This window comes from Acartia tonsa, chromosome 11 (genome assembly GCF_053477335.1).
Source record: "Acartia tonsa isolate MP-2025a chromosome 11, ASM5347733v1, whole genome shotgun sequence".
Lineage (NCBI taxonomy): Eukaryota > Metazoa > Arthropoda > Copepoda > Calanoida > Acartiidae > Acartia > Acartia tonsa.
In genome coordinates this window covers 5,551,316-5,570,032 of record NC_137270.1, presented here as the reverse complement: position 1 = coordinate 5,570,032, position 18,717 = coordinate 5,551,316, and the positions used below count along the sequence as shown (strand labels likewise).

Below are 18,717 nucleotides of genomic sequence, written 5' to 3'. Positions count from 1 at the left end.
AACATTCCGAAAGGTATTTTTAATAAGCAATAAAAAACACTCTGTAAAATAAGCTTTATATAGGGACGTTTGATTTTAAAATAATTAACAAATTGATTAATTTTAACTTATTTAATTTTTTTGTTTATAAAGTTTCACTTGACACAATGTAATAATAATAATCTTTCTAATGGAAAATGTCGAATTTGGGTCAATTCAGCATATGTTGTAGAATAGTTATTTCTCGTATCGTATTATAAACTGCTTTCCGCGGATATAGAATGTACAATTATAAGATTAAAACTAATTTTTTAGCCCCGTGGTGCCGAAGGCACCGGCTAAAAAAACTGGTTTAAATCTTATGATTGTACATTTTTATATTCGTAGAAAACTGGATATAATACGATGCTAGACATAGTTTTTTTCGTATGGATGAGAACCGGTTCCTATCCACCGGATTCGAATGAATACGAGAAATAATTTTAATATCTTAATTGCTTGATGTATAAAAAAATTCAAAATAGTGTTCTTTAAAACGTCAAGAGTTTTACCAACAATTTTGTATTATCTTTCTTCGTATACAGTATCTGTTATAAGTGTCTAAAGTGTATGCCAAGAGATTTAATACCATGGTGAAATGTACCTTCAATATCCAATTCAATTAAAAATGACAATACCTTCAACCTCCCAACACGACATCCCATAAACTAGATCTTGTGGAGTTGTTTCTAGCATTCTAACATTTGAAGCGAACTGGAATACATAAAGCTGCGCCCTAACATCTAGGGGCATTATATTCGTAGGAGTAGGAAAGTGCAGAAAAAATGCATAAAACCATCCCTAATTATAGTCCTATAGTAAGCTTCCCAAAATGGAGAACTAGAGATAATCAGTTCAGTATTTATCATTATGTTAAGTTAAAGTAAAAAGTTTGGTTATTGACTGCGGGGTAATCATTTACATTTACCTATCCTAAAATAACCTATCAAAAGCTAGTGTGAAAATACAACTATACCACTTAAGAGGCGATGGCAAGAAACCAACAATCATATAATTAGCATGGATGAATGCTGAACATGAATATTTCTTTGAGAGGCAATATATTGGTGCATATTACCAACAACGGGAAAATGTTTGATCTTAAGTCAGACATAGATTCATGTTTGCCATTGATCTGACATTTGGGATTTCTAAACTAAAAATCCAGGAACAAGAACAAGTTTTTTTTACAAGTGAGGTATCTAGAGCATGACAGACAAACATCTATAAACAAATTTTGTATTTCAATATTCTTTCTAAAATAATTAGTGCAACTTTAACGAAGCTCTTTATAGTGCTTATAAAAATGACCAATGATAGGTCAATACACAGACTTAATTATCCATGCCAGGCCAGTATAAATTTACCTGACCAATGGTAGGCCAGTATGCCATCATTATTTTTTATAGGATATATAAAAAGCTCCGTTTATTTTCAACAAAATATGAAACAAAATTTCTATTATAAAAGAGTTAAATAAATGGAGTGGGGACAAAACACCTAATCTAAAAAAACCTAATTTTAAGTATATCTTAAAACTGTTGTTAAATATATTAAACCGGCTACGCCCCCTAGAGGCCTCTAGGGGCGATTGCAGTGCAGAGGGAAATTCAAATAAGTCTTTGGGGGGAGGGGGGGGGGATTGAGGGTTCATGACCCCCCCCCCCCTCCAGAATTTCAAAGGTTGAAGGACAAGGAAACAAGTGAATTTTAATTTCTTTTGGTTTCTTTCCTAACCATCCCCCATTTTTGTTCTAGTTTGATAAAGAAAGATTGAAGAAATATTAAAAAACGGAGGGGGGGGGGGATTTTTTCAAAGGGTGATTTCTCATTGGAAGGTGTTGGTAACCTCCCCAAAACCTTCCCAACCCTATATAAACCATCCCATGACATACGGGAAGCTTCATTGTAAAAATGCAGGGGCGTCCAAGCTTTTTTTTTGGGGGGGGTAAAATTTTTTAATGGGGGGGTAATTCGTTTTTTGGGGGGTAAAATGGCGCGCGAAGCGTGCCGCAAATTTTTTTTACCCACCCCAAAATTTTTACCCAGGGGGTAAAATTAGCTTGGGGGGGGGGGGGTAATTACCCCCCCTGAAATCTGGGTAAAATTTCTGGGGGGAGGGTAAATTAAATTTTATTAAATATTTAGTATTAAAAATGCGCGCGAAGCGCACATACATTTTTTTTGTTAGAGATTTTTTATTTTGGGGGGGGGATATTTAGTCTAAGGTTGGGCCAGATAGTTTTTTGGCCGGATACCGGATATCCGGCTGATTTCAAATGCCGGATATCCGGATAACCGGCCAAATTACTGGCGTCTTATTATATAAAACTGGCGGCTACGCCCTTAGAGGCCTCTAGGGGCACTTGAGGGGGGGGGAGTTAAATTTGATAACCATTTTTTTTATTTCAGATTTAAGAAAAAAAGAAAAAAATTGGGGGGTGGAATTTTTTTTAGGGGGGGGGGGCTGAGGCCCCCTTATTTTTATGTTTAGTTGAAAAGTAATATTTTTTTGGAGGGAGTATTTTTTTCTAGAGGCGATTTCTCTTGGGAGAGTGGTGGTACCCTCCCCCAAAATAGTTATAAACCTTCACAGGGACTATGAGAAGCTACCCTGTTTAGGAGAACCCAATCGGTTTAGCGGTTAGCGAGATCCTTCAGTACAGACAAACAGATAGACATCCTGTTACTTTATTATAAGGATTCAGGTTGAAACTTAAAAATTATGTAACTATTAAATGATCTTTCTTCTAAGCAATTAATCTAATAAACTATTCCTACCCTCAATCCTGTTGGAGGATTGGCGGGGAGGTGGCATTGTACGCATGCCCCCCCCTGTGCATTTTCTGTGTATAAAAGGTCCAGAGCTATAATTAAGTGACTTTCGAAAAATGGATATGACACATTGTTGAAATTGCTGAGAGTTGGATTTTTTGAATACCTCATTCCTGGCGGGCACAGGATGCCAGCAAACCTGGCAAGGTCATTCAGGTAAAAAGTAAAAACATTTTTTTAAACTTAAACAAAGCATTTCATGTTATCAAATACTTAAATATTCTATAGTCGTACATCCTCATTTGAAATATAGGTGTTCAAGTCGATTTCAGGTTCCAGGTATAGTCCTGCAAGTCCTAAACCTCCAGGTCTCTAGAAATCTTAAAACGGTTCATGTGACATCAATTTTTTACTTGGCGACTTCAAATTTTAAACTTGGGCTTTTTATATGTCTTCATGACGTATTACAATTTCATAAAATCCGTTGCTGTTTACCTGCCGACCGCAAGTTGCGGCTGGCAGCTGCCAAGTACTGCTGCCCCCGCCAAAATTTATGTTTTGAGATTTCTAATATAAAAAAAGATAAGATAAACATATTCAGAAAAAATTGTTCTTCTAGCTTCAATAATGAGAAAATTACAGCCATTTATAATTTAAAAAGCAGAAATTTTTGTTGTAAAATATAAAATATTATATCGCCGGATATCCGGCCGGATAGTTTCAATATCCGGTATCTGGCCTTACCGGATATTCGGCCCAACCCTAGTATATACCCCCTTAAATTGATTGTTGGGGGTAAATACCCCCTCCTAAATGGTTGGGGTAAATCTTAAATGGGGGAAGTAAAATACAAAAATTTTGGGGGTGCCTACGACACCTCCAAATTCGTTTGGGGGGGGGGGTAATCCCCACTTTACCCCCCCACCCTTGGACGTCTATGTAAAAATGAACCATATTGGTTCATCGACTAGCAAGATCCTTTAGCAATAACAATCAGCCAATTGGATTAATGTTATCAAAATTTTAGGTATATTTTAGTGAAAATATTTGATATTTTAGAATTAGGCATTTCTAAATTAGGCGTTTAGATAGTTTAAAATTAGGTGTTTTTAAATTAGGCATTTTTAAAATTAGACATTTTTAAAATTAGTTATTTTTAGTAAGGCATTTTTAGTTAGGCGTTTTTAAATTAGGCATTTATAAATTAGGTGTTTTTAAATTAGGTGTTTTTAACGTAGGTGTTTTTAACATTAGGTATTTTTAAACTTAGGTGTTTTTAGTTAGGCATTTTTAGTTAGACATTTTTAAATTAGGTGTTTTGTCCCCACTCCAAATAAATCATCTTGCTTTTTTATACTTTTTAAACAGAGAGGCAACAGTGACTAAACAAAATTTCATCAAAATTGCATTTTAAATAAAATATTTTTAAGTTATCATTTCCTGTTTTTGCATCAAATATATAATCTTAAAAGAAAAAGTTTTTTTTTTGTATTATTTTGGTCTGAAACGAAAATATGGTAATAGCTTACAAGAAACCAGTTGTGAATTAACAACCCCCTCAGGGGACGCCCAAGCTTTTCATTTCAAGTTTGGGAAAATGAGGGGTTGCAAAGGTTTAAGGGAAATAATCTAACGTAATTTGATAAATTTTGAGAGGTGTAAAAACTCTTTTACAAACAAACAGACAAAAATAATACAAAAAAATTCTTCTTTCTGTACTTTGTGTCATAAGGCGGAAAATTTATTATTTAACATTTACAGCCTCTTCTACAGCTGCGGCTGCCGGTCCTTGACCATTTCTTTTTTATATACATAGATGTATTAAGATGTGATAGAGATAGACCACGAAACAAAGAGACAGAGAAAAAATAACAATTAAAATTGATGGCTGAGCTTTTATCTATGAGTCATCCTTGTTTTTCTAAGAAGCAGTGTGTTTTTTTTAGGTTGAATACCTTGTGGGTTTTACTTTTCTTTATGTAAGAAATCATGAATTAAGGGATATTGCCAATGAAAATTCCTTTTTTATTTGTTGATAATAAAATAATATTTGAAAAGAATTAATACAAACTTGTGCGGTATAGACTTTCTCCACAAGTAGCGTAGCAACAAGAAGAACAAAAAATTAAAATATTTTCATTAAAAAGAAAATAGGTATAATACATAAAGAAACTGTATTAAAAAATGCTGGTATTACTCTATTCTAAACCTACGTTACGTCATATAGATATCTAAATGCTTGCTTATTTTTTTCAAGCCATATCCCTTATTTCTGGTTCTTAAGCCGGCTACGCGCAAAGATTTCAAATCTTTACATAGGCAATTTCTAAAACAATTCTGTAAAAGTAAAATAACAGCATAAAATCAGTTTAGCTAACACAAAATTGGTATGTAATGAAAAATCCTGGAACCCAAATGTAAGTGTCTATATATCTAAGCGTTGGTGTACTTAGGGCTCAGTAGGCCGGAAACCTTCAAACATGAAACATCTTTCAGGCACATATATAATATTAAAATCGTTCAAAAAATCATTTTGTGAAAAAGGAAATTTGGAAGATTTGTTCTTGGTCATTTGTGATATCTATAAAAAAAAACTTTTCTATGAAAAGGTTCTGTTTGTTTATACGTCGGGAATAGGTTTATTGCAACAATAATCTATCAAAAATAGCATAACTTTTACTAACATATGGATTTGATAGTATTTGAACTTGCCATAATACCAACATAACTCAAATAATATTATGGCTTCAAATACATGGTGATATTAAAACTAAAATTTTTTCAACAGGATCTTATAAATGAATTATCTGTTTATCATAAAACTTGGTATTATTGTTCATCGTTCGATTTGTCAAAATCCTTTAGAAAATCTACTCAATAATTTTGTGTAACTGAAAAGTCTGTAAGTCCATTTATAGGCTTTTTTAAATGCAAGTATGATTTAATGATGTTAGTTTTGATTGACGCAATATGCAGCGCAGCAAACAAATTTATAATAATGACATTCCATTTAAAATTTTAAAATTGTTCTCTTTGTTGAAAATCCAGCTATTAGTTTTTACATTTAATTAGTCACGGAAAATCCAAATTATGTTTCATTTTTAAGATTCAAAAGGAAAATGATGTAATTTTTTAACTGACTTAATTATTACATTTGTTAATTAGTGAGCCAATATTTTAAGGAAATCCCATTATATATTGTTTAACAAATCCTCAGATAACAAAAAAATCATAGACGTCCAAGGGGGGGGGGGGTAATGGGGCGATTACCCCCCCCCCCCCCCCCAACGATTTTGTGGGCACCCCAAATTTTTTTTCATTTTACCCACCCCAAGCAAATTATACCCTCGGGGTAAAAATTTTGGGTTCGCGAGCCATTTTACCCCCCCAAAAAGCTAATTACCCCCCCCCCAAAAAAAAAAAAGCTTGAACGTCTAAGAAAAGAATATATGATTATCATAAACTTTTCTTTAATTCTGTCCATCCGTCGGCCAAATTTAGGGGAAACGTGATTTTCTTGGCAATTATTTGATATAGATGGCTGAACTTTTCTGCTATGAGCACTTTTAAAATTCACCTAGTCCGTTAATTTGGAGGTAAAGCTCTGGTGTTTTCAATTTAAATATTCTCTTCTGCTATAAAGATTGATGTTTATTTAAAAGGGTTTCTGACCAATGCACGCCTACTTAAGTCACATTTATTATTAAAACTGCTTTTAATCAAGGAGGGAGGGGAGATTGGGCTGTTTATTACACTAGAACCCAAAGTTTATAAAAACGTTTTCTTTCTTATTGGTTAAATTATCAAATTTGGGACCTTTAACTGAATTTTGATAGGTTGGTTCATAAAGTTGAGTGTCCGAACATTTCAACCACAATTTGTAATCCACAGAAGAAGTAATTTTTTTTGTATCATCATGAACATCAATTTATTGGCTATTATATTGTAATTTTAAACTAAATTTCTCTTAAAAATCTTGATTATTTAATTTTCTTATTTTACTTTTAGTTTTTTTAAAGTATTACCACATTTGCTAAAATCAATTATATTAGCAAGTTCTTTGCAGTCTATGTATTTTTTACCTTGGTTTAGCTGCGCCTTTTATAATGTACAATACTGTCTAAGTATAATAATGAAAAATAATCATTCTTTAAAATTTCATAAAATTTATAAAGTGAAGCAAAATTGTACATGTGTGATTTGATATGTTCGTTCAAGTAGAAATTGAACGCACATAAAATAATTTCTTTTTTTGTTGTCAAGATTTCAAAGAATTTATAATAAATATTTAACTCAATAATTAAATGATCTTTTAAGATACTGATGTAGATTGTTATATTGTTGGATGTTAATACTTTTTAAAAGGAATATCTTTTACATTCCAATTCCAAGCAAAATATTAGCTTTGCTGAGCTTATAAATCCAATAAAAGAACTTTTTTCTCTTCTCATTTTACCCTACTATTAAAGTAAAAGAGTAGACAAAAAGGGTCTCCACCACTTGGGCCAGGTTGTTGTCTTGATTACACATTTATACATATACATTTATTTTATCCTACAAATAAAAATACTGGTTCTAGTTATGAATTCATCAACAAAAACCATCTTAACTTTCAAATTGCGCAAAGTGAATTATTTCCATACTTTTTTACAATTATTCTGGCTTTGGGGGATTTCCTAAAGAAGCAGAAAACGCATCCGGGTGACGGGTATAGAGCAACCAACTAAAAGTAATAATGTATAGATTTGTAATTGATCATTCCTATGAAAAGAATTGGATGCTTTTTAGGGGCGAGAGTGGAACTCAAAATGCTTAGTCAAGCAAATAACTTTCATTTGTTCTAAAGTAAATTGGGTTGTGGTGGTTTTCAATGAGCATTTTTTTTACCTTATGTAAGGTTAGGTTATATTGGTTACAGGGTAGCCCAGCAGAATAGATTTCATACAAAATTTAAAAAAGAGGAGTAAGTTTTAAATAATCATTTATTTTGAAATTCGAAAAAAAGAATCATAATATAAACTTATCGTATATTATTATAGACAGTTGCTCGCAGATAGGAAAAATGTTGGATGTTCATTTTCATCTTGATGTAAATTTGTTTGTTGTTAAATTGACAGGAACCGTAATTTGAAAGCATCACCAAGGCGTGAGTTGTGGTTAGACATAACAATATTTCTTACAGAGAAGCTTTTATATAATATAATGGATCCGTTGATTTTTCGCCGTTTGCCCTAAAATTGACATGTTGAGCATGGTAACTTTTTTCAAAATATATCAAAATAAGAGAGGTGTGAGGTTTTTCCTTTGTTTGTTTTTGACTCTAGGCGAGGTTAGGTAAGCTTATATTGGTAACTAGGTAGCCCCTTTGGGTCAGGGCCCACTCATATTCTTGATTTTGACAATTTTCCTTTAAATGGGTGTAGGCAAAGGTGAAAAAAGTATTTATACCTTGTGATTGCTACTACTTATCATTAGAAAAAAGGTTGTCAATCATTAGTAGTTTTCTAGGTTCGTGTTTATGGATTTTGTCATCTTGTCAACTTGTAATAAAAAAACAAGGATGATTATATTTTTGGTAATGTAGTTAGTTTCAGCTCAATTTTTAGATTGGGATTGTTGAAATTTTAGCCGTCTATCTTTATTAGGACCGGAGAAAATCACGTTTTTCCCAGAACGTTATATTCGTACAAACAGACAGACAAATATTTTGAATCATTGGGTATTAAATGACTTTAAAAAGAAAAAGAAAATAAGTTTCACATATACAATGACATATTTAAAAAAAAAATATTTCCTAATTTGGATTTTAAAATGTACTAATTTTGGAAATGCTACACTTTTTGAAAATGAGTTATTGCTTTAAAAATGAAAAATGTACAAATTTAGGAGTGGTTTATTTATTTGTTTTTATGGCAGGAAAATCATGTTTCTAATATCTAATACCAAAAGTAGCACTTTTAAATAGGAATCGGCAGTCGCGCATTTTTAAAGCGGCTTGAGTTAAAGTAAAGTTAGAATCACCATGGCTTTTTATCTAAATTCAATAACTATTTCGTACAAAATTTTACAAAATCAGAAGCCTGGATAAAATATAATTTAGCCGACGGAATATTGGCTTTTTGGGCGGCTGCGCGGTTGTCGAGCTCGCGCCTTAACTTATAATGATTACGTCCGGTTTCATACTTTTTATTGCTAAATGTTGTCAAGTCATCTTTCAAAAATGATATGGTTGTTAATTATCCTTTTCAAAGATTCTTTTCGGCAACATTTTTAATTAAGAATTTGCAACATTTAATTACCCCTTTGATTGGCAGAATTTCACACATAAGAATTGGAGGAAGATTAAATCATTGAACAATATTTCAAAATGTTGTTACTTATACAGTGTGTTTTTTTTTATGAGAACTTTTTTAAAAGCAATTTTACCCCACTTATAGTTATCAGAATTTAATGATTAATGGCTTATTTTCTTTGTTTTTTAAGGCAATTAATAGAACAACAAAAAAATATTTCAGTTTTTAGTTAAAAAGTACAGTAAAATCTAAATTTCAAAACTTAGGTGTCAACATATAAAAATGGTTTTAGCGCATTTTTCTTAAAAAAATGGATTTTCTGTAGTCGACGTTGGGGGGCCAGTTCTCCCTCCCTGGTTGAGATATGACCTTCAACCTTTGATATGTTCTAGTACATGTCCCTAATAGTATCTGTATACATTTTTAGCTCTATATCTCAACTTTGAAGTGTTTAGCAGCCATTCTTGCAAAAGGTTTTACTGTACTTTTTAAATAAAAACTGAAATATTTTTGTTGTTGTTCTATTAATTCCCTTAAAAAACGAAGAAAATAAGTCATTAATCATTAAATTCTGATAACTATAAGTGGGGTAAAATTGCTTTCAAAAAAGTTCTCATAAAAAAAAACACACTGTAGTATTTCAAGTTTTCAAGTAAAACACAAGTGAGATTTCAGTCTGTTTTTGTATGCCCTTCATGATCTCTCGAATGAATGTTTTCAAGAAAATTTAGTATGTGTCCAGGTTCTATTTTTGGAAGGGGGACTACGAAACCCGCCTAAAAGAGAAGAAAGATTTATCTAATACTTTAAAAATAATAGTTTGGTACCTAAAATTATCCTTTTAGGCTAGGATTGCAGCCATTAGCAACAAAACTAGGAAGAAGTCAATTCATTCTTTAATTAAACCAAATGATGACAAAATTATATATGTATTTGTGGCTAGGTCTAGTTATCCTCCTGGCAGCCAGCAGCTGTACAGCTGACAAACCATTCTGGTGGATGGGCAAAGGAGCTTTCGGTGGAGGATCGAACTCAGTAGCCACTGGAGCAAATAATGGGGGTGGTGGCTATAACCAAAATAACCATCAGGTGAGATTTAGTTTTAGTTATATTGGAGCTTATTTTTTGTTGTACATTTGTTGAAGTGTATTTTTTAAAAAGAAAAAAAGAGATAATTATGAAAAAGTATTATCCCTAATGCAGCTAATGCTTTAAAAAGGTATAGTCATCTTACAATTCTATGTTGTGCGCCTATTAATTAAACTATCAGTCGAAAATTAAACAACCAGAAATTTATTAAGATTGTAGGCTTTAAAAGATTATTCTGTTCTTTCTTATTAGAAATGTTGTAGGCTTTATATTGCTGAGATATAATGGACATAATTGTCTTTGTTATAATTAGAAACTATCATCATTTAGGGAAATAACAACCAGGGCTTCCAGAATGTGAACAATGGAAACAATTTCCAGGGGGCAGGCAACAACTTCCAGGCACCAGGCAACGGATTTGCTGGCAACAATGTACTGCCAGCCACACAAGGACTTGGTGGCAATGCTAATGCCAATCAGGAAAGAAACAGTAATAATTTATTATTAAAAACATACATACTAGAAATTTAATTTTTACAATAGCTTGTAAACTTACTTTTTAGCTACATTTATAGATTTTTTTTATAATTTTTAAAACAAAATTAAATCTTTGAAATTTCACAAATATGTCAATTTATACCCTTATAAAGTTTATAGTGCCTATAAAAAATATGACGTCATACAATACAATGGCCAATGATAGACCAATGAGCAGACTAAATTACTAATAGCAGGACAGTATAACGTCATTTTTTTATAGGTACTATAAAAAGCTTCACCCTCTTTTTTATTTTCATACTAATTTTATTATAATGATAAATTGGTTGGAAAGTTATTAACCCTCTAAAAATTACTTTAAATGTAGGTTCAACCGATCTTACCCTACCTACCCTTCCTTATTTACCTTAATTAACCTCTTTTAAAACGTAAAAGACGTTCATAGGTTCACAAGAATTGAACAATTAAGATATTACTGTTTCAATAAACAGGGCTCCTGTCCTGCGGTAAACCAACTACCTTCTGCTGAAGCTTGTTCTGGACGGGTATCTAACTGCTGGAGTGTAGGTAAACTACTTTTCTATTTCATTTGAATCCAAATCTAAAATATGATATTGCCATTATCTTTTCCCTTTTAATGTCATATAACAAAAGAAAAAACTTTGATGATATAATTTTTATTTTTGTAGGACAGCCTGATGTAGATTGTCTGAACGATGCTCTGTGCTGCTTTGACGGTTGTGCTAATGTTTGCCAGGGAGCTGGACCTATCCAGCAGCCTGCACAGCCTCCCACACCTGTTAGGCCAGCTCCAGGTATAGATAGATGGATAGTTTGACAGGTAGCATGACCTATCAAAGAGTATGTGTATGTTAGGCTAGCACCAGGTACAGATAGATAGTTTGCCAGGTAGCTGGAACTATCCAGCATCCTTCACAACCTTCTACAAGTGTTAGGCTAACTCAATATTGATAGATAAACAGGCAGATATATCAAGTTAAGGTTAATCAGATTGCTAGTAGACTAGATAGAAAAGTCACCTTTAGAGATTACCCAATGCCTTTGACCATTCTTATAGTCTTAATTAATTTAGATTTTGATTTCCTGAAATTCCCTTAACATTGCTTACCAGAATGGCATATAAAATAATTGTTAAACACTTGCAATAAATTTGAAATAGGAAACAATATAGCTGCACCAATCCCAGAACCTGCACCTACTTTTAATCCTAATGAAGCACCCATTTTTGATGCTGCTCTTAATGAAAACTCTATTCTTGTAAATACTCCTGTTGATCCTGTAAATACTCCTGTAGCTACTCCTAATATTGATCCTGTAAATACTCCTAACGTTGATCCTACTCCTATATCTACACCTTCTCCTACAGCTATAGTATATCCTACTGATAAACCAGCTTCTTATCCTAATACAGGTACAATAACTTTATAAGAAAACTTACTCCTTTTTGGGGAGTTTTTCTTTTGTTTTTAATAAGCCAAGGAGGGGCTTAGGAAAATGCCTAAGGTAGATTTTTTTAGGGTGGGGGATGGGGAGTCTTTTTGCACCTCCAACTTAAATTTTTGGGTAATATTCATTTACCGGGGAGGGAGGGGGGGGGGGGGGGGTTTAATTGTTCAATTCAATTTCAAGGTCTTATTTGACAGATTAACATTAAGCTACTGTATTATTTAAATCTAATTTAATTTAGGAAACAATAACAACTTCGGAGCAGCTTCCGGTCAGCCTGCAGTACCTGTCCAGGCTCCTGCACCCAGGCCGGTACCGGCACCTGCTGCACCCAGGCCAGCACCCACTCAACCTGCTCCCAGGAAATTATCCTTAATAAAAAAACTTCAGCAAAAAGACTCAAAGTTTTGCACAAGTTAATTTGGCAGCTAATTGTGTTGAGCGGCTTAGGTTTGGCTGCTCTCAACTAAAAATTATGTTCCCAGCTGAATTTTGTTGAAAAGTAATCTTTTGCTTGCAATTACATACAAATAAGCCGCAGAGGGAGGCTTATAAGCCGCTCGTTTTATAATAAGAAAGGCTTATTGGATAGTTAATAATTTGCGTAGCTGACTGGTGGATTAATTCAAATTTGGTATGTGAAGCTCAGGCTCATTTTAATACAGCTGAATGATAAGGCTGTTTAAGCTGCATGGTTGACGGCTGCTGAGATTTCATTAGTTACATATGGTTATTAGGTTTGTATATAACAGTAGAGAAAAAATTTATTAAGGCTAACTTTACCTTTAGACCCACTCCACCCCCTCGTCCAGCCAACAACTTCAACAATGGAAATAATAATCAGGGATGGAGACATTTTTAAAGCGAAACATGACATTATATCCAGAAAAGAAAAACATTTTTTAAGTTTTAAGTTAACCTAGGTCCTGGGATGGTTTTATGCTATTTATTTTTCAAATTTTGTCTGCCCTTTTCTTTATCTTTGTCTATATGATAGAGTCGCAGCGATTAATTCAAAAAAGCATCATATTTGTTTATTTGTTTCTATAATGAAAGTTTTCCATGGATTAAAGCCTCTTCAGTATAAAAATTGTAATAAAAATTAAATAGAAATATAAGAAGACGAAGAAAGTCCCTCAATTACGTCATAAAAATGAGGGATTAGGAGAGGAGGAGTGGGAAAGAAAACCCCTAAAAAATTGATAAATAATCTCTCGTTTTTTTGACGTAACATGCTGATTTTTTTAGGGACTTTTTTCATCTTTGAAATATAAACTTTTTTTTATTCATTTCATGAATTGTTTCGTTATAAATGAAATCTTTCTTAAAATAGTTTGGCAATAATAATCAGTTTGCTGGATCTGGAAGTAATAACAGACCTGTACAGACACAAGGAATGTATTAAGAGAAATTTGTCCCCATTATTTTTTTAATTAGTGGAATCTAAATTTGGTCGAGCACACTTTTAGCTTTTAAATTTGATTTTTTAAGTTTTAACTTGATTATAGAATTCTAATAAAACCCATACATTTGTTTTATATTAAGATGAAGTTATGTTAAAAACAATATAAAATAATCAATCTAAATCTTTAGATTATTTGATTTCTATGAAGGATTCCTTAAACCCGACTAGAGGGCCAATACAAAGCTTTACAAAAAAAATCGAAAATTAAATTTAATCTTATTAATCTCAAAAGTTTTACGGTATTGATTGAAACAAAAATTTAAATAGGATGTCCCCCAACTCAAAAAGTTCCCAAAAGACTCAATAAACACAATAAACTTTCAAAAATACACAAAAATCAGGAAACAACAACAACCAAGACGCATCTTTGAAACCCTACGTGAGCTGTCCCAGCGCCATGAAGTGTGTCCCCAGGGTCAACTGTGACTTCAATGGCGTCATGACCAACGATGTCCTGAATCTTACTCCAGAGCTGGAGATGCTAAGAGTACCACTTATTCCTTGTGTTAACAGGTACAGAAAACAGGCCATACGGACGTTTATTAGTTTCAGAGCAGATACGCTTATAAGAATTGAGAAAGATTAAACTACATAACTTTTGAGGAAGACGATTCCCTTTTCTCCCATCTCTTTTGAAGATCTTCCTCCCTTCCCTTTTTCTTTTCCCTTTATATGACGTCATATAGGAATCGTCTTTTTTTCAAAAGAAACACAAAAGTTATGTAGTTTAGTCTTTCTCATAAGAAATATTTATTTTTTCTAAGTTGGACTCTTAATTATAATGAAATAAATTTTTTTAAATTGCATCAGTCAGCAAGATACTTTTTTTAAAATTGTTATTCAGATTTACTCATATTTTACATTATATACAAAAATGTTAAATTATTGTTGATGCAGTATTTGTTGACTTTTATTGTTATCTTTGTTAGCTATTTTCAAATTAAAATAGAAAATCTTCCAGAACTGAATCAAACAAAGACGACATATATTCATATTTTTATTTCTAGAGAGAGAAACAATCAAGTTGATGTCTGTTGTAGAGATCCAAACTACCAGGTTTTAATTATATTTTTTACAACTTTTGATTATTAGAATAGTCAATAAAACTATTCAATGAAATACACCCCCATTTACAATTAAGAATATGCAGGGATTAAGGGAATTGACACCCTTCTACACCCTCTACCTAAACTAAAGCTAGATTATGTCTAGGATCCCTGGCCCAACATGCAGGGAGGTATGGGTAAGGGAAATGGCAATGGCAATAATGGCAACAATCAAGGAAATAACTTTCAGGTAAAACAAGTTTAGCATATCTATTATGTAAAGTAGTAAGGTTTTTTGTCTGAAATATTTTGATAAATATTGAACCGAGTTAGGTTTACATATTAGGGGAAGCTTCGCATATGTCACAGGATTGTTTCAAGCTATTTTTCTTATTTAGAATACAGAGGACCTGGTCATAAAGCTTCATATATAGCTTCACATATGTGTCGGGATGGTTTTAGACTGTTTTAGTTTAGGATTTATGTCTTATGTTGACTTTAGACTATTTTGAAATTTCTCCTTAGATTCTAGGGGTTCAGTCGCAAGTATTCTAAATTCTATTCAAGTATGTTGGGTTGGTTATTTCAATAAGGACAAGAAAAATAAAACTAATAAAGAAATCACGAAACCTCTTTAGCACTTTACGTTGTAATGGAGTGATATACAGACAGACAGACCTAGCTCAGCAATAAAGATGCTCATCTGCGCGAATAAAAGCTGTTAATCTGTTTGGTCTACAAATTTTTTGAAAAGTGCCATAGAGTGCTTAAATGCCATCTGTGCTGATATGGAACACTGTCACTGACTTGGTTAAGAAATTTTATAGAAATATACAAAATGTTTTATTTTATTATTCTAGGGCAACAATGTGAATCCTGGTAATAACTTCCAGGTAAAAAAAATATGAATTATTGCAGGAGCGTCCAAGTGCAGGGGCGTCCAAGCTTTTTTTTTATTTTGGGGAATTAAAATTTTTTCATACCCTCCAAAATTTTTACCCCGGGGGTAAAATTTGCTTGGGGGGGGGGGAGGTAGGTAATTAGCCCCCCTGAAATCTGTTGGCAGGGGTAATTTTTCCCCCCCTCCCAAAATTACCCCCGGGGTAAATTTTTTTTTGGGGGGTAATTTGAATACTATTAAATATCTACTAGTAAAAAATCCGCGCGAAGTGCGCTTAATTTTATTTTTTAGGGATTATTTATTTTTGGAGGGTATTTACCCCTCCCCAAATGGTTGGGCAAGATAGAGGTAAATTTTAAATGGGGGGGTTAAAATAAAAAACTTTTTGTGGGCACCCCCAAATTCGTTTGGGGGGGTAATCCCCAAAAGAATTACACAATTATTATAATGATTTATTGTTCAGGGCAACAACAATTTCCAAGGAGCCGCTTCCAACGACAATGATAACAACTCCGCCATCGTTCCAAGGAAAAATCAGAAGAAAAAGGGATATGGAAGAAGATAAAGTGTAATTAAAACCCTTATTAATTTGTTTTTCATAAAAAAGATAATTATAACTGCTTTAACTATCAAATATAAGAAAAAATAAATCAAAACTCTCATTTTTTATAAATTTGAAAAAAAATATTATTTACATTAATAAATCGATTCTCAAGGAAAATTATTTAATCTGATATTCTGTGATTTTTCTCTATGTGTTATATATAACCATTTACAAATAAATGTTAAATTAAAACTTTTTTGTCTTTTGTAATATTAAACAAGGATGACAGCATCCATAAGTAGCGAAGCTCAGAAATTATGAATTATATTATGAATATATTTACCATATACCAGTGTCATCCTATATATTTGATGAAATAGGGAAATGACGAAAACTTCAAAATCACGCAATCTTTAAATCACGAAAAATTAAAAATCTAGGAATCGATCTAGCACCACAATATATAAAAAAAAATCTTAATGAAACTTGATGGAAATATGTAGACTATTAGCATATTCAATCCCTGATAATTTCAGCCGTAAATTTTGAATAGGAATTGAGAAAACAATAGAAAACCTAAAAATCTAGGAATCGATCTAGCACCCCTATGAAAGAAAAAACGTAACAAAACTTAAGGAAAATATGTAAAATGTAAATTTAAACAATCCCTGAAAATTTCAGCCCATTATCTTAAAAAGGAGTTGAGAAAATCAGAAAAACATGAAAATGTAGGAATCGATCTAGCACCCCAAATGACAGACGGTTGGACAAAACAATGTATAGAGTAGATGGGCATATGTTATAAGAATCTTCACTAAAAATTTCAGCTGTCTATCTTTTATAGGAGCCGAGAAAATCACGTTTCCCCCACTTTGTCTCAGACGGACGGACAGACGGACAGACGGACGGACATTTCGAATTATAGAGTAGCTTCGCTACTAAAAATAAAATAAATTTTAAAATCGCAGGCTTTGCTAAAGTTAAAATGGATAGGTAGGGGCTGTTTATACCATGGGTGCCCAAAGTTTTATTTCAAAGTTTTCTTATTCGTTGGATTAACATTTTTAGGGACTTTTATTGTCGTTTTGATTGGATGGTTCATTAAGTTGATTGTCCAAATGTTTCAACAACTAATATTAATCTACAGAAGGAATAATTTAATGTATCATTATTGGGGATTCACATCAATTTGTGAGCCATTGTCTAATCCCTTTAGATCCCTGGATAAAACAAGTTTTAAACAATAAATTTACCTGCTACCAAAGAATAAATGTTACAAAAAAGACATTGAAGGAAAGATACATTAAAATATTCCATTTAATTTTATTAAAAACAAATATACAAGATTAAAGTTTTAAGAATGCTTTGGAAGCCTGAAAAATAAATCAAAATTAAGAATATTAAAACAAAAAAAATATGTATGGGTTTATAAAATTATAATTTTACATTGTGATTCGAATACAAAACAATGTTTCTAAAATTTACCTAAAAATTTGAAAAATGTAAATAAGTTACATACTAATTACCTACTTATATTTCATGATTGAAAATATAAAGTTATCATACCAAATTTATGATATGTAAATAAATGTCTTTTTTAAAGAAGATGTAATAAACTCTTTATTAAATAATGATATATATACATTTTTCAAGTATTAATAAGTTAAAGAAAATGGGTAAAAACGCAGGGGATAAGAAACTCAAAGCCAGGGTCAATCGCAACTTTCAGCGGTCATTTTAGATAATTTTGAGAGTGCAAATAAAGGGAAGGGGGGGGGGGGTAGATATATTTAACATACATATATTTTCTATTATTCTCTACATAACAAGGACGTGAATATCCGTCTGTAATCAGCTGTTAAAGACTTAGACATAGAAAGTTAACTTTAAAACAGTGGTGTAACTAAAACGAATAATTTAGATAATGTTAATGCAATAGATTTGCTATTGTAACCCTATGCATCTCTGTGTTAATGAACTATGTGTGAATTTATGTTCTAGTCTCTAGATGTATGGGAATGTCTGGGGAGTGATGTACATTTTTAACAAGAAAACAGAGTCAAATAGTATCAAATGAAATGAAATATGCAACATATAGAGTAGCTGAACTTCAAATAAGAGGGAAGGAGAAATATTTAGAAAGGCAAAGAAACTCAGGGAAACAGTTTTAGGCAACAATATAATAGAATATATCTTTTGGGTGGAGAGGAAAAAAAGGGAAAAATATGACTTCAGATATAGGGAAGTGTAATATGTTCTTTCAAAATTGTAAAAATTGTAATTTGAACAATTTGTTCCAATATGCACGTTAGTATATTTTTTTTATAAATGTCACTCATAAAGACCTGAAGTCTAAAGCCTTTAGGTTCTCAATGCTTAGGAACCTTGCCGTAATAATTGTTTACGTATAAGTACCTGTCCTCAGGAATAAGGTATAACCAACAAGCAAAATAAATCTAAAATAATATTTGGGGGGCAAATGGAGAGGTCGTCAATTTTACGATGTGTTGCCCCCCAACGACAGCTGAAAAACACGTATAGGTTTCGTGATTTTCTTCCGAATTAATTTCGTTATTGGTATGAGCTGACCTGTCCCATATGATGGGGGCCTTTTTCGTCTG

At 32.4% G+C, this 18,717-nt stretch overlaps 1 protein-coding gene across 1 annotated transcript; it reads left to right on the top strand.

Moving 5' to 3' along the window:
• The first annotated feature begins 5,166 nt into the window (after nucleotides 1-5,166).
• On the top strand, nucleotides 5,167-16,158 carry LOC145332867 (uncharacterized). The gene is made up of 14 exons (XM_080177956.1): nucleotides 5,167-5,289; nucleotides 10,030-10,175; nucleotides 10,506-10,656; nucleotides 11,166-11,240; nucleotides 11,363-11,488; nucleotides 11,854-12,105; nucleotides 12,382-12,502; nucleotides 12,930-12,984; nucleotides 13,474-13,537; nucleotides 13,950-14,118; nucleotides 14,613-14,661; nucleotides 14,818-14,901; nucleotides 15,512-15,544; nucleotides 16,016-16,158. The coding sequence occupies exons 1-14, from the start codon at nucleotides 5,274-5,276 to the stop codon at nucleotides 16,115-16,117; spliced, it is 1,443 nt and encodes a 480-aa protein (XP_080034082.1). The 5' UTR covers nucleotides 5,167-5,273; the 3' UTR covers nucleotides 16,118-16,158.
• Nucleotides 16,159-18,717: the final 2,559 nt, after the last annotated feature.

Excerpts from the sequence above, each read along its gene's own strand:
- LOC145332867 (XM_080177956.1), top strand. Across the intron at positions 14,119-14,612 it reads CTTATTCCTTGTGTTAACAG|AGAGAGAAACAATCAAGTTG; the intron begins GTACAGAAAACA and ends TTTTATTTCTAG. Across the intron at positions 15,545-16,015 it reads ATCCTGGTAATAACTTCCAG|GGCAACAACAATTTCCAAGG; the intron begins GTAAAAAAAATA and ends TTTATTGTTCAG.